Source organism: Chroicocephalus ridibundus, chromosome 1, assembly GCF_963924245.1.
Source record: "Chroicocephalus ridibundus chromosome 1, bChrRid1.1, whole genome shotgun sequence".
Taxonomy (NCBI): Eukaryota; Metazoa; Chordata; class Aves; order Charadriiformes; family Laridae; genus Chroicocephalus; species Chroicocephalus ridibundus.
Window position 1 is genome coordinate 22,188,912 of NC_086284.1, and position 22,635 is coordinate 22,211,546.

At 38.0% G+C, this 22,635-nt stretch overlaps 1 protein-coding gene across 9 annotated transcripts in view; it reads left to right on the forward strand.

The window, feature by feature from the left end:
• The window catches only part of ZMYM2 (zinc finger MYM-type containing 2), a 93,145-nt gene that overhangs the window by 69,111 nt on the left and 1,399 nt on the right, over positions 1-22,635 (forward strand). For all 9 annotated transcript variants that reach the window (XM_063330877.1, XM_063330939.1, XM_063330932.1 and 6 more), the window contains 12 exons: positions 5,162-5,327; positions 6,252-6,286; positions 8,067-8,196; positions 8,364-8,479; positions 9,337-9,508; positions 11,125-11,232; positions 12,710-12,804; positions 13,971-14,139; positions 15,199-15,350; positions 18,942-19,056; positions 20,146-20,397; positions 20,780-20,900. In XM_063330877.1, coding sequence (XP_063186947.1) covers positions 5,162-5,327; positions 6,252-6,286; positions 8,067-8,196; positions 8,364-8,479; positions 9,337-9,508; positions 11,125-11,232; positions 12,710-12,804; positions 13,971-14,139; positions 15,199-15,350; positions 18,942-19,056; positions 20,146-20,397; positions 20,780-20,900 — 1,631 coding nt within the window. The remainder of the gene's footprint in view (positions 1-5,161; positions 5,328-6,251; positions 6,287-8,066; positions 8,197-8,363; positions 8,480-9,336; positions 9,509-11,124; positions 11,233-12,709; positions 12,805-13,970; positions 14,140-15,198; positions 15,351-18,941; positions 19,057-20,145; positions 20,398-20,779; positions 20,901-22,635) is intronic.

Consider the following 22,635-nt stretch of genomic DNA (forward strand, 5'->3'; position numbering starts at 1 on the left):
TCTATTTCTAAATCTCTGGAAGCTTAACTACCTTGTGAAGCACAACCAGCAAAAAGTTCACCTTAAGAGGTTTTTTGTTTTGATTTTTTGAAAGAAATAAAGGTGAAATTGGACTGGGTTTAACCTGCGATTAGTACCATGGATAAAATTTCTGGTGTGACCATCCTGGAAAAGCTACTCTGATAATACCAAAACAAGAACTACAGTTGTGGATGCAATTGCAAAAAAAGACAGTACAAAATTCATCACCTTACCAAAACTCTGTGTACAGCCTGGAAGGCCATAAAAAGCTTGAAATGTTAGAGGTCTAGATACAAGTCCTGTAATTCAAGATGATCTACCTACCATAACAGAACTGAATCTGAAGACATATCTGATATTTTGGAAAGGCTGGTTCCAGAAATGTTACAGCCAAACATTGTAAAGTCTTTATTTTTGGTAATATATGTAGGGTCCTGTTACACATTCCTGAAAGAGAACTACTGAAGACCAGAATGTGTTTCTTCTGTCTCATGTGAAAATAGGGTGACGAAGCTTGGCTGCAAAGTTCTTAAACTTACTAAAATGTTAACTTCATACAATAATATTTAATCTATATGCCTTAAAACTTGGGGTATCCGGTGAAATTTATCCCTGCATAAAAAGTGCTTTCTGATAGAGAACCCAATAAAGCTTTGGTATGCTTTAGAAATCCCTTGGTGATTAGGCAAAGAATATAGTCTTGGGGGTGTGCGTACCAAACTAGTTTCATATACGTAAACTTCTATAGAACTTGTACTCTGATTCAGGTTTGAGAACCACTTGGAAACTCTGATTTCAGGTTATCCATCTGATACATGGGATAAGACAATAACTTAATTGGCCCATTAAGTCTGCTTAAGAAATGCTGTTGGTTCTGTGGTGCAGGAAAATTAGACATGATGCCATGAAAAGGCAATTTATTCTAAGCAGACTTGCTGCTAACTAGTGACTTTTGACACTTCTGACGATACTGAAGTGTTAGATACTTCTGCTTTTTGAATCTTAACGCTTGCTAGTGGAACTAGTGTTTCATGATGTTACCTGATTGTCTTTTTTTTTTGTTTTCCAAATATTTCTTAAAGCTTTTGTCTAATTCAGTTCTGGGAAAAGTTTGGGATTTATTACACGGGGAAGACATGTAATAGGTTTTGGGAAATTGTGTGTTTTGCTAAAATTGTTGTCTTTTTTTTTCCTTTACATCCTTGCTGATAACTTCTCCCTCTTTTTATAAAAGTCACTCCAGATATCTTAGATTTGGCAGCTCATTGTTAGCTGACGTTCTTACCTAGCCATAAATAGATAATATAGATCATGATCAAAATATAGGAAGACAGAATAGACATGGACCCCTCCCCGAATTTGTACTTCATTTGCTGTTTTGTCCGTTATCTTCTTAAAAGAATAGTTACATATGTATGAGCTTTGTCTCATTTATGCAATGTCCCCTGTTATTTTGGAGTTTCAATGAATGTATACATGAAGAGAAATAAGTAGTAATAACCTAGTAATGTTTTAACACCAGCATTATGTTCATTAAACAAGTGTTTGTCTCCATCTTCTTTGTCTACTTTTTTTATGGACACATCTTTCTCATGTAGTATTATCTGAAAAACATCTTAACTTTTAAAAACAATGAAGTATTATGGGAGAGCTTCCCTGACCGTCAAAATTCTCTTCTCAAAAGGCAGAAGGAGGTAGCAGTGGTAGAAGCACAACAGACTGTTATCTAGAAGTAGTACCTAGAAGCGTTCTTCAAACCTAATATGAAGGAGTGAAATGTAAAAGGAATAGTTCAGTACTAATCATGTGTTGGGTGACAGCTACAGTTATCGGTTGGTGCCAAGTTCTGAGGAAATTTCGACTGTATGGTGTCCATGCATCTCTGAGAAGAGAGGTAAAATTTTTGGTGTCTTGAGGTTAGTTCCCTAAGTTATTAGAGTTTCTCCTGTAAACTTCAATAGCATGCCATGGTTTAGATGTTCATCTGAAAAATGCCTGGGAAATTTCAATATAAATATTTTAGTAGCCTGATGATTGATGACAGTTTCAATCATTTGATGTTACTTATACCGGAGCATTAAAAGTACCTTGAAAAAGAGTTTACAGTTCCGAGAACAGCACAGAAATATGTTTCTTTAAATATACATTATGTAACATTGCTGAAAATACTACAGCTGAGGTGCTCTTACAGGTCATTCAGGGCTACAGTGGAGTATTGATTGGATTGAGCATGTACAGTGATGACTGAGGTCAGGTGTGGGGAAATACAGTCTGAGGCACAGAGAAATTATTGTGACTGGTGAGCTCAGGTAGCAGCGATTGTCAGCGGTGGTAGAGTTTGAAACAACGGAGCCAGCTTTAATCTAAATGGTAAAGGCAGCAAATCAACCTCATGGAGTTTCTCTTGTATGAATTTAGCCGTTGTATGATTAGGCATCTCAATTTCAAGTAGGTACCGTTTCAGAATAGTAGATCTTTCTCTTGTAATCACTCACTCTCTGGAAACATCTCTTGCTTCCTACTTACTGTGGACTGAACTCAGAATAGACAGCTAAGATTGGGTCAAATTAATAACCAGTCCAAATCATTGGAGGACATTAGGAACAGGTCATTGGAGGATTAACAATGTAAATAAAAGCCCCACATGTCAAAACTTTGTTTTTAAACCAAGTTTTGGGCAAGCGTTAGTGATTTATACTGATCGCTATGCCTATTTGAACATGTTGAAGTTGGACCTGGGAGAATTGGACCAAAAAGCAGTCATGAGTTATCTGCAGTTGGAGCACAGAGTATAGATGGACTTTTTGGAAACACAGAGATAAAAAAGCAGACTTGAAGGCAGGGATTTTGGAGATGTAATCAATGGATAGTGCCAGGATCCCAAATGAAAACAAATGGAAAGGAAGGAAGGAAGGAGCAGAAAATCATGAATTCACACTTTCTCTTTCCATTAATTTCATGATCCAAGGAAGTGGGGAGAGCAAGCAGTAGGAAACCATAGGAAACTTCAGTGCATGGAAGGGTGTATAGTATTGACTGCAAGCATGATTATGGAAGTAGCAGTGTAGCAAATGTTGGGATGAGAAGTGAAGCATCCTTATAAAGTATTCTTGGCCTTGCTGAGGAATAATAATTTCCATGTGGAAACAAATAAATTCTTTTTTCACCTAAATACGGTAGTAGCAGCCCAGGAGAGACTGCAATGCACTCGCTCAAAGGCCTAAATGAAAGAGCAGAACCAGGAGAGGGAGAAAACAGTTACAGAAAGGCTGTAGTTACTGCATTTGACAAGATTTATCACTTTTCTTTGAAGGAGAGAGAAAACTGAGCAGAAAGTGGTGCTTTGGTAGTCAAGCAGTGTGCAGCAGGTCAGAATAGGTGGGCTTTTCTGTATGTGAGTCAGCTGTCATTCTTAACAATCGGTGTTAAGTGGGCTTGAGATTTAAAATTAGTGAATTACACTTCTTTTCTTTTTTTTTCTAATGGTATTTCAGCCTTTTGGTGGCTTTGGAGGATGCATTTGCATTAAAGGTGTGAATTCACAGTTTCTCTGAACTGATAAATCTAGGCTATTTTGGCAACGCTCCACACTTCATCTTCCCCGCTCCCTTCCAAGAGCACAGCTTCCGAGCTCTTTTGTCCCACTGAGGACATCTCTGCTGCAACAAGAGCTCTGGATCAGCATCAGCAGAAAGTCAAAGTGACAGATGTAATGAAAGCTGAGGGAGGATGGGGCAATAGAGCGCTGTAAGGTCTCTGACCTTGTGTACCCTGCGGGTGCATGAGCCCTACTGCTGACACCTGCACAGAGCGGGGGGGAAAAGAAGTACCTGCCCTTCCTTGGTGTGAGGTGATCCTGAAGCCACAGCTTTAATTGCTCCCAGTTTAAAGCTGGATATACTGTTAGAATTGAATCTCTATATATACCATCTTAAACATTTGAAAATTACAACTGAGAGCTGAATTTCCTGCGTTGCCGAAGGGTGGTGCTGGACTGTTTAAATACAGAGAAGGAACTCAACATCTAATTACTTTTAAAATTTGAACTAATTGGCCTATTTGTACTTTTTTGGTTGTGAGAACTATAGTTGGACCATTTTTATTTTTTATTTTTTTTAGCCATCAGAGCCTTGTGCATAACTGCAGTGTTGTGTATGGTTTTATATATTAATGTTTTGTGTTGCATATTATCATAACTTCCCTCTTACTCTCCTGGCTTTATTATTAGGTTGACTTGTTTTGGATTCCTGGGTATATATAAAGGACTATTATTTTTTTTTAAGGAGGTTGCAAGCAATATCAAGGGGAGCAGTAGTGCAAACAAATTTTTGCTTACTTGAGGATCTGAAATTGGGGTTACCACTGTTCAGATAATAATTAATAGCATAGCTGATTAAATTCAGTGGAACCTATATTGGAGAAAAACAATGTCTGTCTTAGTGATGCCTCGTGAAATTACCATGATGTAGGCTGGTGAAAGTTATATTACTTACATATTTAGCTAGGGATACAGAAGAATAAAGTTTTGAGTTTCAAGTTATGTGCTAAGTAGATTTATCCTCTTTAGTTGAAGAGATATTGTTGTTTATAAATCATAGACTTTGCAGAACTAACTATTAATTGGAATCTTAAATTGTCAAACTTGTAAAATAATGAAAATATAACAGTTATTTACACTAAAGGGCTTTGATCTGATACCTAGGGAAGAGCTTTTGTTTGTGACTTTAAACAAAAAAGCACCAAACTTTAGGGAAAGGAAGGGAAATCTCTGCTTGTCCTTGGTTCAAGAGAGTCATTGAGAAGTCTCAGTCGCTTTCTGCTCCTGTTTTGCAGAATGTTTCAGTGGCATTAATTAAAACTGATGCATAACATTATTTTTTTTGCTGACTGTCTTTAGCGAAACAAAGCATGTTAATTCTGGGTGTTAACCCCCCAGCAAACAGTTGAAAGTAAAGTGATAAACGTGCGTGTATATGCAGAAATAGTGTATCTATCATGGAGCCTACACGAGCAAGACTTAACTCTGTAGTGGTAATGATTCTTCAGTACTCTTAAAAATGTGACCTTTTAAAATGTAGAAATACTTTTTTTTTTTCCCAAGGCTTGTTTAAAAATGTCAAAAATCTTCCTTTGCATTAAGGCTGCGCGATGTGACTGTTGTAAGTCTCAAGGAACTCTCAAAGAGAAAGTGCAGTGGCGTGGGGAAATGAAACACTTCTGTGATCAGCACTGTTTGCTCCGCTTCTACTGTCAACAGAACGAACCAAACCTGGCAACCCAAAAAGGACCTGAGAACTTACACTATGGTATGTGCTGCTTTATGGCTGCTAAACGGCAAACAAGATGCTTCCTTTAAAAGGAAAATGTAAAGTGCATGGATTATTTATTTTCTTGTAATAAACTGTGTGAGAGATTACCCTTTTTTATTTTATCATCAGAGGCATCATTGCGCTGCTTGCTATTTTTATCTTAGCTCTTTATTTTATTGTTTTTTCAAGAGCTGAAACATCAGGTAATCAAACAGCTTTGTAACCACTTTTTAAAAAAACAAATCTTTTTAGGTTAAGCGTAAGTTTAGTGTTGTATCATGATGGGGACAGAAAATGCTTCCCTCTCATGCTCTGGTTTGTCATTGTGTGCTCTGTGGAAACACTTCTTTTCAAAATGTGTTTTGGTCACAGACAGCAGATAAATGCACTAGGAATGAAAAAAGAAATAAATGGAATTAAAAGGAAATAAGTGAAATGGAAACTAAGTGAGAATGGGATGAAAGTGTCTAGCTAAGAGGAATATATTGCACACTTTGTTGGCAATAGGTACCATATAAATTTACTCGTGGGGGCTGAATGCATGTTCACATGGTTTAAGTGGCATGTCAGGCAAAGTTCAAATAAATCAGCCTTTTAATTAATGTAGTTATATCAACACAACTTCTTTATATGGCCATTTTCGTATTTGAACATTTACTTTTCTGAAAGAGACGATATTCGCATCTGGATGGAGCACTGATGTAGTGTTTGCCTTTGTGTAAGGTTCAGTGCCGGCGTGGTGAGGTGCCTGCGAGTGAGAAGTCTTGCGGGTATTCTCAGCCTGGGATATACACTGTTAATCAGTGCTGTTAATTTCATGTTTCCCTGATGATACACGTTGTCTGAGTTGCTTACTGAAATTTGCTTTGATTCTGAAAAAGGGGAAAAAAAAATTCTAAAAATGTTTTCTTACATTTTTAGATCAGGGCTGTCAAACCCCCCGAACAAAAATAACGGTAAGTACATATATTTAATACATATATAACATAATTAGATGTATTTAAAATGTTAGATCCTGATGGCTTAAAGGGATGCTATTAAAAAGCTAAAAAATTACTATCTTTGAATGATAGTACGATAAATTTAGGAAGTTTTTCAGTCTTTTTCACATCAGTAGTTGAAATTAAATTTTTTTAGTCTTCATAATTTATCTTTTCAGTGTCTTCTGGAAAACGAAATCATCAGCTATACTTTTCATCTATAATGCATGACATGTTTAGTCTGATCAGGTGTATTTATTGAGTATAGAAAGGGAAGATAATTTCACTGATCATTTACAATATTAAGGTTGTATCTCAGTGTTCAAAGGCTGAAAATAAAGCTTCAGCTCTTAAATTATAATCCCTAGGAGTAGAATAATTGGTGCTCAAGGTCTGATTGACTTTGCTGCAGGTGACGGAGTGGGGAAGCGTAACTTTTGCAGGATCACTGTCAGGGAGGATGGGGATCAGGAGTGGAGCAGCAGCCTTCATTCTGAGTTTTAGTTTTTGTCAGCTTGTCAAAAGTATTACTACTAATAATATTTTTTTGTTAGCTTAGTGTATTCTGTTTGAAATTTAGTTTTGTTTTGATTTGTTTGTCTCTTGGAAGATCTCAGAAGTGACTGTTTTTCCATGAAAAAATTGACTCACCTTTTTAATGCAAATAGGTTTCTGTAAGGTAAATCTTAGATTTAGATGAAAGTATTTTGATGGCATAATAAAATATATTAATGAAAAGCACAGAAAATAAGTTTGCTTAGGTACCTAGAGACATCAGACATGCTAAACTGTCAGGTTAGAAACATCTAGTATTTCATGTTTAATAGCTTCCAATGATGTTCATTCAGGCCATAAATTTTTAATCATATAAAATCTATTAGTGATACAATATTTTAAAAATTATTTTAGAAAGGGTATGCCTGTTAAATAAGGTCTACTGCTGTGCTTACGACTTGACTTTCTGAATTGAAAAGGTTACGTGGGGCTAGCCTTGCTACATATGACCCAATAAAAGTGACAGTCTGTTTCTCAAATCAGGTTCTAAAACAGGTTCTAGGGGACAAAAACCGTGTCTGGAACAAGAGGTTTTTTACCTGTTGACTGTAAGGATGCAGTTTGAGCATTATGTGATGTTCCCAAGTATTGGTTGTCACTATTGTGGAGCCAGCAGGGGGAGCTCGAAGTTCATACTTTAGGTATTAAAAAATTGTTTGGAGATATTTTATTTCTAAATAAATTTAAAAAAAAAACATGGTCTTTGGATTATAGCAGGTTATAGGTTAGACCTTGAACCAAAAGTTTGTTATCCTATAGTGAATTCTTTGTTTGTTAAATAAAGTTTGTTAGCTTGTAGTGAATTCTTTTTACAGCTAAAATTATTTTTAAGTTACAAGATCCTTTAAATTGCACTTTCATTTAAACAAGAATGTAAAAAAGAATATCTCAAGAGTATCTTAAATTTAAAAAAAAAAAAAAAAAAAAAAGGAAAAGGAACCAGAAGTTGTTAATAAAAGTGCTAGCCCTGACTGAGCCAAACACAACTATGTTACGTTCCTGGCAGTGGCAGCTCATTACTAGAAATGTAGAATAGCTTGCAATTAAAGAATCATAGTTCATGCTGTTGTGTTGTGTTGTTGTGAGCTTGCTCTTCAGTATCTCATATATGAAAAGTATGAACTGATAGATTAAATCAAGAACTTTGTGTTGAAATCAGTTTGGTGTAACAGGACGTTCTCTTTTGTTTTCTTCTCTGCAGGGCTCGGCACCGCCACCTTCTCCAACGCCTAACAGAGAAATGAAGAACAAGGCAGTTCTTTGCAAGCCTTTGACAATGACGAAAGCCACATACTGTAAACCTCATATGCAGACAAAATCTTGTCAGACAGGTAACTCTTCAACTATACTGGAACTACTCATTTCTTCATTGCAGATTTTTTAAACTGTTACTGTCTTGGAACATATTGCAAACATTCTGATTTTTTTCCTAAACTGCAGGTGTAAAATATATCTAAGTACCTGGCAGTGTTTGCCTTTTTGTTTTTTCTTTTAATAGAAGATGATTGGAAAAAAGAGTATGTCCCAGTGCCTATTCCTGTACCTGTCTATGTTCCGGTGCCTATGAACATGTATAGTCAAAATGTTCCCGTTCCTACAACAGTTCCTGTTCCTGTAAGTGAGACTTCGGCTTCATTTTTAGATTGGCATCTATTCACATCCATGTGTGGGACCGCTTTGGGTTGTTGGCTGTTCTTGTTCTGGTCCAGCTAAAGGACTGCAGGACGCTGCAGCACTGTTTATGGGAAAAGCATTAGAAATCTTACAGTGGCACTTAATTTCCTGATTGTTCTTTAGCACCTGTCTGCCTGCTTTCGGTGTGAAAATCTTGTGCTGCTGAACGCTGAACTTCTTAGGAACAATTCTGAATGGTACTTTTGAGTTTGCTGAATAAGTAAAGAGTAATGGGAAATGGAAAGATTGTGTTGGGGAGGGATGGCGGAGTGGGATAAACAGGAGGAGAAAAGAAAGGGAAAAAAAAAAAGGTACTTTGTGCCAGCAAAAGAGAATAACTCTTAAGTTAAATTTGTTATCACTTAGGTACCAAATCTCATACAAACTGGGGAAAAAAACCCTGAATTCCTAAAGTTCCATATTTCACAAGCAGGCTGCTAAAACAGGATGCTGATTTGTCCAAACTGTTAGTCTGAAGTTATAGTCAAGACAGGTTTGAAGCTCCAAAGTCCCTTCTGTTCTTACTTTGACCCACTATATTTTGGCATATTGAATTTTTTTCTGTATATTTTTGTGCTTTCCCTTTGGTTCTCAGTCATTTATATTGAATGTTTTAACCTGTCAGTATTTTTTTGTTAGCCCACACTAAAGTGATATGTTTCTAATCTGTATTAACTTTTTAAATTAAATTTTAGACAAAGAATAGAGAGTTTGTTTCTGTGTTGACTGCTGTTGATGCTTTGTTGCAGCTTTTTTTTTTTTCTTTTCTATTTATCTCTTCCTCTCTGTCTGCATAGGTGCCAGTTCCAGTTTTCTTGCCCACGACTCTGGATAGCAGTGAGAAAATCCTTGCAGCAATAGAAGATCTGAGGGGAAAAGTACCCTCAAATCCTCTGGAAACTGAGCTACTGAACTTGTCAGGGGTGGTACCTGAACATGATGGAAAAGATGAAGCTTCTGATGTGGCCAGTGAGTTTCCTGCCAAGTTTTTGACTTTTTGGAGCACTGGGGTGTATGTGTGGGTGTGTAAGAATCATGAGAAAGGTTGTGATTTTGGTTATGGTGGGTTTTTTGGGGGTTTTTTGTTTGTTTTATTTTAGGGAAAATTTATTTCAGTATAATAGTGCTATTATTGAGTTCTTAAGTTGAAATCTTAATTACTTAAATATTTTTGAAGATCATTTTAGCTCATTTGAAATACAGAAAACTTTCTGAAGTCTGTTGTGTGACCTCGGTGTCCTGTACCAGATCTTTGTCTTTACAAACACAGGCATTCCCTTTGCTTGCACCAGCTCCTTGGCTGATGGCAAGCAGTCATCCAGGATTGCACACACGTGTTTTCTTCTCAACATAACTCAAACCAAGCCAAAATCAATCCTTTCTTTTTCCCAGAAAAACTCAAGTCAAAAGTTTAAGGAAAGTTGTGTGTGGGGAAGTGCAGACTCTTAAAACTAAGAGAAACATACATTTCACAAGTGGAACTGTGGTCGAAAAAAACAGGTGACCTAATGGTGCTTTTGCTTTTGATTGATCCTGGCCTGCAAGTATCATCTTTGAAGATCGCAATGTGTCAGCTGATAGATCATGGGGGTTGTGATGCTGAAATGGCTTGTCATCCCATCAGCTCACCTCAAAGGTGAGAATTGTCTGGGACAACATTACAGCTGAAGATCAAAAAAATCTCGCACATTCTGTAATGATATTTTTGCAGTGCACTTACCTCTTTGCCCCTCTTTCCCAGCCCTGCCGGCCAAATTCCTCATCTCGGCTGTATCTTCCCAGGATAATTTTCCTTCTCTTCCAAAACCTAGATTTTAAGGTTTTTCCGTGACTCAGGTGAAATTTTGATGGATTTTTTTCAAGGTCTTTCAACAGATGCCTCAAAGGATGTTGATAGTTATGCTTTGGGCCTGGTATATAGGATGCCAGTGGCACTGCAGTCCCAGGAGGCTTATTGTTTTCCAAACTGTTGCCATTCCCCTACTAAAGCTGGACATTTCTGGTAGTGCTGCAGGGTTGTCATTTGCAGTTCCTTGCTCCCTTTTGCTAAGTACAGCTGGCTGAATGAGTAGACACATGGGATCAGAGCTTGCTCATTTGCAGAGAACTGAGTTTGGAGAAATCTGTCTTTGCCAGCAGTTGGAAAGCGGTCAAGCTTTTGTTTCTCTCAGCCTGCCTTCCTTGTTTGCTTTTCTAGGATCTCTTTCACAGATTTGAAGGTCTGTTCTGTTGTGGGCAGAATTGTGTAGAAAAATAGATAGTTTGGTTTGTCAGGCTTGTTTGAGTTCTGTGATTAGTTGATATGATCCAGATTCCCCAGTATTTGATTTTTCTATGCTTGTGCTGTGCTGACACAGCTTAATGCAGGACAGATGGGCTAGTAAGTGTCTTTTCTGTTTGAAGGAAATCAGATTGGAGAAGTAAATCTGAGATCCCAAGAACAACAAAACCTTGGATGGTGATGAGCAGAACAAGCAGCTTTAGAACCACTCAGCTTCTAATGTTCTAAGTCTGTTCTGTTTTAACTAGTCTGTGTGTTGTTAAAATAACAAGAGGTTTTCTTGTTTTTCTTTTTTTTCCAACAGGTGTGATAGTTGAGTCAAATCTGCTAAACTCAGAAACAGAGGCACGGACAAGCTTGCCTGATGTTCCATATGAAGCAGACCTTGATATTGAAATAGACTTTCCAAGAGGTATTTTTTTTCTGTCGTTTTAATAAATATTGTGAAATAGGCATTATGGGCAACCACTGCACTTTGTTTCATTATCCGTTCAGAGGAGTTTTATTTGATTGCAAGATCCACTTGAATGACTGTTAGGTAAATCTTTGCTGTGCGTTTGCAAGACTGGCAACTTCTAAATGACTTCCTCCTTCTTTCTAAATATGGTATTTGAAACAGAACGCAAAGAAAAGGGGGAGTTAAGCTTTCACTAAAGAACTTAGCTGTATCAACTTGGTTTTGGACATGGATTTAGGAAAGCTATTTTGAAGGCTCAAAGTCTCAGATGGCATGTGTCACGGAAAGCAATAATGAATACATTCTCAGATGAGGTTCCTTGTGGCAGCAGGGCAAGGACTGGTTTTTAGTCTGGGTCACAGTTCTTAAGTCTTTGCATATGAGTGCTGTTTCATCTGGACCAGTTTGAATGGTGTCTTGAGTAGAAGGTGATGAAATCAGACTATTAGAAGAGCATTCGTTTTGAATGAAGACATTATTTGATGGCTAAATGAGGGATGAACCATCTTCAGTAAAGTAAATAAAGGTGGAACTTGCAACATTAAATCCATTCGTATGTTGTCTCATTCCATTGTGTTGTCTGAAATAGTCCTTCATCCCACCCCTGAAATGTTAAATAAATAGTATTTTGACATATTACCGTATATCTGTTTACCAAGATTACTGTAATATCCATCATGAGCTAGACCTCCACCACTGTATGAATGTAGACTAAAACCAGTTTCTCTGAAAGAGTTTGCATTCTGATTCTTAATTTTTTTAACTAAGTATAATGTGCTATATAAAACATTAATAGAAATGATAGAAATACATGAACAAAAGTGCATGTAGTAAGTTAATTTGTATTTTTTCCACTCATAGCTGTTCATTCTCACCATAACTTAAACTTCTTAATGCTAAAGACTGCCTAGGCAGGAAAAACTGTGTCAGAGTCCATCGTAAGAAATGCTGCCTTAGTGTCTTGAGATAGTGCTTGAAAATATGGAGCATTGTATCCTTTACCATTTATTTAGAAATAAACATTTTTATAGCTTTGCCTTACTTCGAAAATAAGAATAGGTTAATTTCATAGAATCATAGCATGGTTTGGGTTGGAAGGGACCTTCAAAGGTCGTCTAGTCCAACCCCCCTGCAATGAACAGGGACATCTTCAACTAGATCAGGTTGCTCAGAGCCTCATCAAGCCTGGCCTTGAATGTTTCCAGGGATGGGGCATCTACCACCTCTCTGGGCAACCTGTGCCAGTGTTTCACCACCAGCATTGTAAAAAATTTCTTCCTTATATATAGTCTGACTGAAATCCAGTCATGTTTATATGTGTGCTTTTGTGGACCTCTTATGATAATGCACACTGATATACTGCATTCATTTTTTCAAACCATTATTATAACATATATGTTTAAGAACTAAGTCTCTGTTACTATATTTTCAGCAACTGAGGAGCTTGATACAGAAAACGAGTTTTTATTACCTCCTGTTTTTGGGGAAGAATATGAGGAACAGCCAAGGCCTCGGTCCAAAAAGAAGGTAATTTTGTCATGCTATGAAAAAAAAAATATCAAAAAGCACAGAATTTAAGTGGGCAAAAATATGCCAGGGTTTTTATTTGGTGGGGGTTTTTTTCAGTTCTTATACTGCTTTAAAACAAGTTACTGCCTATTCATACCAAATACCCTGTCTTTATGATGTAAATTGATATATTTCAAATAATAAAATTATTTCAGTCCTATGTCTGTTGCAGTTAGCTATCGGACTCAACAGGAGTGAGATTTCTAAATTCTGATCCCATTTTTGCTTCCTATTGGTAGACCTGTTGATGTAATGTGCTAGTGTGTATTAATTACTGTACTCTTGGTAATGCTTTTGTACCTTCTACTGTGAACAGAGCTTTAATTTGATAGTAAAATGCAAGAATGCAGGCATTACCATGGCTTATAATGGGAGCTATAGCATCTCCTATATAAAATAGTTAAAAAAAAATATTTTACTTGTTTGCAGTTCTCCCAGTTTTCATTCAAAAATCTTAGTTTAGACATTGCAAATAAATTAGCCATATTCTTTCCTTTAGAAGGAAACTAACAGGAGATAGAGTTTCTGATGCCTAGCACAAAGCTGAAATGGTTTTGTTGCAATAACCGCAGTAGATATCGCAGCTTTGAAAAAGCAGCAAACTTCTAATAAAATTGTCTAAGAATAAATGTGTCTTTCTAGTTTTAAATTTAGAGTCTAAACTGTCAACATTATCTGCTGGACAAGGTCCATATATCTACTGCTGGACATGCTTTAATTTGGGACCAACACTGGCTTTTCCATTGATGAGTTCATTTGAGCCTTCTGACATAATTTGTCACGTCTTTAACTTCCTGCACATTAACCCAGTGAAATCCTATAAACACACGAAATTATATGGTGCATCATGTGTTTGTTGCTTAATGGGATATAACCAATACGACAACTTCATTATCAAAACTTACTCTGTGTTTGAAAGGCAAATTAGAAACGTCTGTCAGCCTAAGTAAATACTGTCCTTAGAAGTATGTTCAACACAGAAACTACTGCTGAATGAAGCATGTGTTTCTTTACACTGATCCTTCCGTTTGTAATCTGGCCTGCAGCTTGCTTATTCTGCCCGGCTTCTGTGTTGCTGCCGTTAGCGGCTGTGGGCAGCGTTAACCACTGTGTTTCCATGGCAGGGGGTGAAGAGGAAAGCGGTGTCAGAGTACCAGTCTCACGATGACAGCTCTGAAAACTCAGAGTGTAGTTTTCCATTCAAATACGCGTATGGTGTAAACGCGTGGAAGCACTGGGTAAAGTCTCGGTATTTAAATGAAGAGCTTCCAGAATTAGAGGAACTGAAATCAAGTAAGTATTTCCAAAAATCTGGCATCCAGATTCTTATTTGGTAGGGAGAATTGTTGTAGTCATCTGATTTTCAGCTGGAATTTTTCATAGAAGTTTTCACATGCCCCTAATGTTCCCACAATGACTGGGACTATTTTACCACAGAGCTGCTAAACTCTTTTTTTCCTAGTTTTCACTTCTTGGTTCAGAACATTGGGTCTCACACTTCTCGTGTGAGCCAGGACAGCACCTTCCTGGCTTTTCTGACTTTCCGTGTCCATTTTGATTTTCTGTTTGCATCCTGGTTTTCCTCATATTCTAACTCGCCTTGGAGTTCACACCTTTTCTGGACTTCCAAATTGCAAGGGAGGGGCATCCTACCCTCCTGGAAAGAGATCATCCTCTGAGGCTGGCATTACCTGACTGTGGAGCTCTGACATGAGGTGGCCTTCGCTCCTGTGGAGCCTCGCTGCTCTTTCTGTGACGCTCCCCTGTGTGTACATTTATACTGTGAGGGAAAAGGGGGATTGCTGCTACTCCTGCTGTTCTTCAGCTCCCACATGTGTCTTAGCACCCTCGCGTTATAGAATCATAGAATAGAATAGAATCATAGAATTGTTGAGGTTGGAAGGGACCTTTAAGATCATCGAGTCCAACCTTTAGCCTACCCTGACAAGAGCCACTTCTAAACCATGTCCCTCAGTGCCCCATCTACCCTTTTTTTAAACACCTATGCAGTTGGATCTTTGGAAACTGCCATTTCCCCTGAAGGTCTCCGTCTACGGAGCGCTGTCTTCACTTCAGCATCTTGGGCCACTTCTGTGCCATCCTCAGCCGTGCATGACAGTGCATTCGTCGGTGGGTGATACTGCATTTGGTTAACCAGATTTCACTCTGGTAGCCTTGTTTATTTTAATGCAGAACTAGCATTTGAACTACTTAGTACGTTTAGATTCATTCATTGGTTAGTGGAGAGGATATAAAGCCAGTTTCACCCTTTCCAGTCCAAAAATACCCCAAGCCACCCTCACCATGTAATAATTCTGTTGTATAATGCAGCATTTTTTCTCTATTTTACAGCAAAGACTGTGAAATTAAAGGAAGATCTATTATCACATACTTCAGCTGAGTTAAACTATGGGTTGACACATTTTGTCAATGAAATTCGAAGGCCAAATGGAGAGAACTATGCACCTGACAGCATCTATTATCTGTGTCTTGGGATTCAGGAGGTTAGTAGAGGCTGTTGCAATGGGAAGCGGAGCTGCTGATTTGACTGTAACCCATTTCAGTGGAAGAATGGAGATAATGTGGATTTATTGGCTAGGAGCTATTCTTAATATAATGGCTATGATCTGGAACACAGAGAGGCTGCTGTGTAAATCACGTTGTAGGAAGCTGTCTGTATAGAAAATGAGTTTGCAGACCCATCCTGAAAGCTCAAATGTAAGCTGGTATATTGTAGTAATTTTAAGCTTCTTGCTGCATTAAAGCAAGGAATTTGCATTCTAAAATGACGTAGGCTTTTTTCATTTTTTGTAAAGTGCAGGAGTCTCTGCTATATTGACTGTCTTACACACACACCCTGCCCCTGAATTGTAATTAGATTGTATTTTGGAGATAAAGGGAGTCAGTTTAGATGTATCGTATGTGAAGGCAATAACATATTACTAGATAATTAGAAAAGCCTATTCCACAGCTTATCTTTTAAGCAGAGGCTGTCTTAATTTTTAGTACATAAGGCAAGACGTAGATAAAATAGGCAGTGTTCAGAGCTGAGAACACAGAAAATGTCATTCAAGTCAAAAGCAATAAAAAATGCATATGATGTGGAAAGCAAGTTGTTCACAGGCTTTTCAGTCTTGCTTAAACTGTTTCATACTTAAGACAGAGGACTTGAATCAAATAACATTTTTTAAATCCAAATCTTTTTAAAATAAATAGTACCTCTGCTAATTTTTCTGTATTACGAGTATGCAAAATTAAGGAGTTAGTTGATATCTTTACCTCATGGTTGAATTTTGAGAAGTGAGCATTCATTGTTTGGCGTTTTAGTCAATAGCGCTACAAAGCATGTTTCAAGTTCAGCAAGCTTTCTGCTTCTGCACTTGCATGATCTGCTGTCCCTCTGTATCTTTCTGTTGAATTGAAAATACGTTAAGCTGATAAACAATACACAGAGTCGGGTACGTGTTTATAAAATGGAACTCAACTAATATTTTTTTTTTTTCCACCTTTGTGCCTTTGGCATTGTCTATTTTGTCTACTGTGAAAGCTAGTTACGTGTAAAACTTTATTATATTTTTAGCTCATCAGAATCAAAGTTTATGTGGCGCAACACAATTATCATGAGCCCTAATACACATAACACAACACGGGAACATTAGAGGAACAACTTGTGGTCATTTGACTGTAATTATTGCTTATACTTAGTGTCCAGTATTTAATCGAGGTGATGTTAACAGCCCCATTTCATTGGCCCAGTTGTGCTATTGCTGTTCAGACTGGTAGGAAGATGTGCCCTCTTCCGAGGAGTTTGCGTTCCACAAGGGCAGACAGCAGGCGAGGGACATGTAAGCATGTAAGCTGTCAAGGGTTGCAGCAACATTATGTGTGCTGATGGCAACTTGTGTGTACGTGGGTATGTGTTTACCCTTCTAAAAAACAGGTTTAAACAAGTTAGTGATACACTAAATGCAACGTAGTTGTCGCAATGTGCCACAAAACTCCATTGCCTCCCAGTATTTTCTTAGTCCTTTCCATCTGACAACCCTGATGAAGGAAGGTACTCCTGAAAGAGAATAAATTGTCTGCTACTGCGTAAAAGGAATTGGCTCTGTTTAACTCAGAAGGGTCTCAGAGGAGATTAAATTATGCCATTTAAGGATAAAGTTGTGCCAAAGATCATCAATATTTTGCTAACTTAGAAAGTAAGTTTCTCTTCAAAGGAAAAGAATGTGGAAACGGTAGGTTAGAAAAAGGGCGCTTTCCCTCCCCACCAAAATTACTGCACTCACTGTGGCTAAGGACAGGCTCAGGCTGCAGCTTTCTGTCCTGGGTTTAATATGATTTGAGCACAGGGGAAGCGCTCAGGAGTCTTCAAGTCTTAAGCTGTTTTTTTGACTTTGTAAAATAACTTTTTCTCAAAGGAAGCACTTGGAAAATCTGTTACAGCAAACTGGTCCCTGAGTCAAATGGTACATTTTCTCAGTTCAGCTTCATTTGCAACTGAAATTGTTCTTCTTCCAGCCAGAAATGGTTCAGTAATGGTTTTGATAACTCTGAGGTACTGATCCTGAAAAATACTTAAAAGTAAAGGTTGTTACGTGGTCAGGTGAGCATTTAGTGGAGAGGGTTCATCTAGAAGAAGGTGTTATGCACCATGCTCCCCTGCTGCATCGTGGCCTTCGTTCTTTGTCCCAGGGACCCAGGGAAGTGAAGGTTTGCAGATGCACGTTGGGTATGGTGTAGCAGGGGAGATTGCAACGCAGCATCATTCTTCTGTAGACCCTGCGGTGCTAATGGTCCAGTGTCCCTCACAGGTTTCTACTGGGCATGCCAGGGTTTACCCAAACACTTATTCTGAAACAGGGAACAGAAATATTTTTAGTTGAGTTTTCACAGGCTTGTGTGGGAATTGGTTCGAACCAGTTTTTAGTCTGATTTCAGTTTCACTGCCGGTGTTCAGTGTGACTGTTTAATGCAAACCAGAGAAAAAGAAAACTCACAGAGGAAAAATGTGCCAGGGAACAGAGCGGCAAACCCCACGAAGCTTATAGTAAGCTGTATTGTGTATAGTCTAGAATCGATTTATAAAATGAAAATGGATATATGTAGAAAGAAGCAAATTTTGGTTAAAGAACTAGTTAAACATATTGTATAAAATAGTTTTCTGAATTAAGATGATGTGTTGGACACTTCTAGGAAGTTCATTCATCCATTTTTCCTTATAATAAAACTAAGTGCAAAGATAAGGAGGTCAAGATATGCTGAACCACCGAGTATAAATGAGTGCTGTGTTTAATGTTATTTCACATATGTGTACAGAAATAGATGCCATTCCAGTAGTGAGGACTTTTTTGTGTGTGTCTGTCACTTTTATAGTATTCACTAACAACAGGCTTGTTCATGCAAAGATAGCACTGAAGTGGAAAATTTAAGAAGCCAATCCTCCGTTTCTTAGAAACGTCTACAGAGGGGATAATGTCAAATACTAGTATAGCCCCCAGCCATTAATTCTTGGTAGAGGTTCCAAAGAGTTTCTGTCTGTAAGGTCAAGAGGGTTAAGATAATTAGATTGCAGAATAGGCAGGTGCCTTGCACCATCCTGTCATTTTCCTTGCACTGCTGCATATCATTACCACAAATACATGGGGGGTGGTTTTTTGATTCCTCTTCTGTGTTGAAGATGCTTTTGTCAGTGCCCGGAGTTCACATTTAAAGTGGCAGGTTCTTGCTAAATGTTTTTTTTTTTTCTTTGAAGACGTAGGTGGAGGAAAAGATAAATTAGTTGTTGTGTGGTTTGGTTTTTTTTAAACTACTCCCCATTCACTGATACAATGTTGCACACAAGAAATTTTAGAGAAAAATGTCAGAGTTGTAATTAGTCTATGATTCATATCCAGGTAGCAAATTACAACATAAATTATATTGGAGGTAACTTTTAAATGCTAAATATTGGAAAAGTGTCATTGCTTTATTTTTAGATACTGTGGGGTTTTTTTTTTTGAAAAAGTGCAAGCATTGTAATGAAAAAGAACCCTGTAGCACAGCATTTGTTCTAATCTGGAATTGCAAATATCGTCTCTCTCTCTTTTCCGTAGTATTTATATGGAAGTAATCGAAAAGACAACATATTTATTGATCCAATCTACCAGACGTTTGAACAGGAATTAAATAAAATACTTAGAAGTTGGCAACCAAGCATACTTCCAGATGGTAATTTTCTTTTTGGTCATGTATGTTTTTCATCTCTTAATAGTTCAGTGTTCTTAGGCATGTAGATACATACAAACATTTTATGCATTGCGATAGTAACTGATTAAAAATCATAAAGATCTCATCCAACAGTTAAGCATTCAGTTAAGACTGTACCTGTTCCTATTGTCTTATTTCTTGGTAATCAATGCTGCAAGAATTGATTTTGCCACTGCCCGTTAATCTACAATTGAGTGTCCATTTTTAGGAGAGACATTTAGAATAAGGAGTTGCTCTTCGACGTATACTTTCTACCTGAGCTGAATTTATTTTTTGTCCATTTTTTTCCCAGATGGGAAGCAGTCAGGCAGCCACTGGGCTATGTGTGGGTAGGGCTGACAAGCTATGTGTTTTAGTCTTTCTCAGCTGGATTGAGAGGACTCTCTGCTGTGGGCTCAGGAGGATCGTCAGTTCATGGAGAAAACAGGAATTTTCCTCAGCAGGTCAACGTTGGTGCTGAGCTGCAGAATCCACCGTTCTTCCATCTTTCTCCCAAACCTCTCTTGAGTGAGGGCTTGTCCTTACCAGCCCCTTTCCCCTCTCTTCTTGGTACTGGCTTTTCTCTGGATAGCTCTGGAGAGCCTCTGTATAGGGCCCTCCCTATACCCTGGTATGGCCCAGGAGTGCTTTCTAAGTGGGGTATGCATGAATAATAAGAAAGAAGAAGGTATAGCTATTTGGAGGCCTTGCCCGAGCAGAATAAAATAAACTCAAAAATATGCTTTTTATGAAGGGATTAAGCCCCTTGAACATTTGTTTTTATGTAATGACATGAGGGAGCTGCATGTAAGCAATGTTGTTGTAATTAAACAGAAATTTGTTCTGTGTGAAATTGCCTATAGTGGTATTGACTATCTCTTTCTGAAACAGTGAGTGTTTGTGTCTTTAAGATGTGGTTTTGGGGGTGTGGACATACAATTAAATATGGTTATTAGAGGCTTCTGTCTGAGCATTTTGTTAAATTTTATGGTAAACAGAAGCTTGATTGTTTTGCAACTGGACATTTTATGGGCTAATCCCTTGTATTTTCTCTAATATTCTTTTTTGAAGGATCAATATTCTCTCGCGTTGAAGAAGATTACCTCTGGAGGGTTAAACAGCTAGGATCACATTCACCGGTTGCTCTTCTGAATACTCTGTTCTACTTTAACACTAAATACTTTGGCCTGAAAACAGTGGAGCAACACTTAAGACTTTCTTTTGGCACTGTTTTTAGACAGTGGAAAAAAAATCCTCTAACAATGGAAAGCAAAGCCTGTCTTCGATATCAAGTGTCTTCCCTGTGCAGAGCTGATAGTGAAGGTACCATGGCAGTTCCAAAATAAGCATTTCAGGAGCGTCCATGCAGCGCTCCTCTGAGGGACATCTGGGCACCGTGCCAGGAGCCAGGGGTCTGCCTTTGCGTAAAGTTTAGCAGCTCTCGGCTCCCGGATCTCTAATCGGAGCGTGTGGGCCGTGGTGGCTACAGGGTCTCTGCGTTAAATGATCCCTTCGAGCCCACTGGTCTCCACACTAAATGCTGCGACTTTGTCGTGGCTGTAAGTTGCGTTTCCAGTTTGCAGATACGCATAGCTGCGGTGACTGCATTGCCGTGCTTGGTGGGCTGCCCACTCTGGGGTGTTTACTGAAAAACGTAGAATAACTTCAAATTGTGTCTTAGATGTTGTTGGTTTTCTTCTTAAAGATAAAATTACTACTGGAAAAAGGAAACATGAAGATGATGAACCAGTATTTGAACAAATTGAAAACACGTCTGATCCAGCTAGATGCCCTGTGAAAATGTTTGAGTGCTATCTGTCTAAAAGGTAAGTGTGAAACGGGGTAATACAGAAGTGTTATAGAGTAGACCAGATACGCAAGGGAGATGTTTTGATGCAACATGAAATATGCTCAAGCAAAGGGAATGGATTGATATCTTCTGAAAAAATAGCTAAATGAAAACATTGAAATCTCCAGTTCTGTATCTGGACAAGACGTGCAGGAAGTGTGGGAGCAGCAGAGTACTTCACTTTTAATTGTTAAGGACTCCATCTGGGAATGACAGTATGATTCAATTTTCTTACCGGGAAGCAACCAGGTATTTCTGTGGAGAAATACCACAAGGGATCTGGTAGGTTTTGCTGCTGAGGGTTTCATTTGTGAGGTCCTTGTCTCTTCAGTAAGAATTGGATTTAGACAATGTATTTGCTTAATGTTAAGTTGTCAGGAACTGGAAATGGTGCTTTCGAGATATGTAGTTTGAAAGCATGTTTTAAGTATTTTGTAGCAGAAAAAAATACTACTGACAGTAACCCAGCAGTTAGAAGCAGCTTGCTTTCTTCTCATCTGCACAGAAATTAATACATTAAAAACAACCAACCAACCAAAAAAAAAAAAGGCAAAAAACTGATTTAGCAGCTAAGTGTTTTGGAAGTGTTTGAAAACAGGATTTCATGGGAAATCCTTTTCTTTAATTGGAACAGCCATTCAAGTGACTGATTTTAATGGAGATTTGTGTAACTCTTAAGTGAAATACAGGTAAGTGATGAGAAAGAAATAAAATCACATTGTATATGCAACACAATAATTCAAGTGTGAGAACCAACATGTATTAGGAACCAATTTCTTATTCTTAAAAGTGAAGAAAGACCTTATGCGCAGTGTAGGCAGAAAAGCAAGTATGTGATGTTGTAGAGAGAAACACATAAAGAGTGACTTGTGGTCTGTCAATGCAAGCACCTTTTTTTCATAAACTCAGTTAATTCTGATTGTTGGGGGTGGAGGATTTGCCTTCACACTATCCACTGTCATGGTTTGGAGAGGGTATATTGTTAAAAGTTAAAGCTGGATTTTTTTTAACTCAGTTACACAGCCAGTAGAGCGGAGAGAACAAATAATCTATTTTCTTTAGAAACATCTCAACTTTGGGAGAAAAGAATGCGTTTACAGATACTGGTCACCATTGCTGACTAGAGCAGCAGACTGCTTCTCCTGCTTCCACTTCCAATAACATACACCTCTTGTCTTTGATGAAATCATTTTAATAAAATATTTAACACTTTAAAAGCTATTGTAAAATTTAAGGTAATGCCAGCTGTTTGAAATATACTTGGCAATCAGTTGCCGCTGAAGTCCCAGGATCCTCTCATTCACAGCTATGAGCGCTATATCAGGTTGCTTGTTCCTATAAAAATACTGGCTTGTCAAAACAGTAGGAAGGCGGTTGAAATATTTAAATTATCATATTTTGGCTTCTTATCTGACTCTTAATCTGATTTATGTGAGTGTAGAACAACGTTCACCCCAGCTAGTTTGGGAAGACGAGCTGGTAAAAATTCTTATTTTTACCAAACAAATAGGAAATGCAGTTGACCTCTGAAGTCTACAGTACTTATGAAGGAGGGAGCATGAGTGAGCACTTGTACATGCAGAATTGGAAATTACGTTCTGAAACTTGTCTGAATGGACAAAATGCTAGAATTTCCTTGAGGGGTCTTCTGTAAGGAGGCTTGGAGGCTATGTCTGAGCTGGATCGAGCACATATACAAACTCCAAAGTATA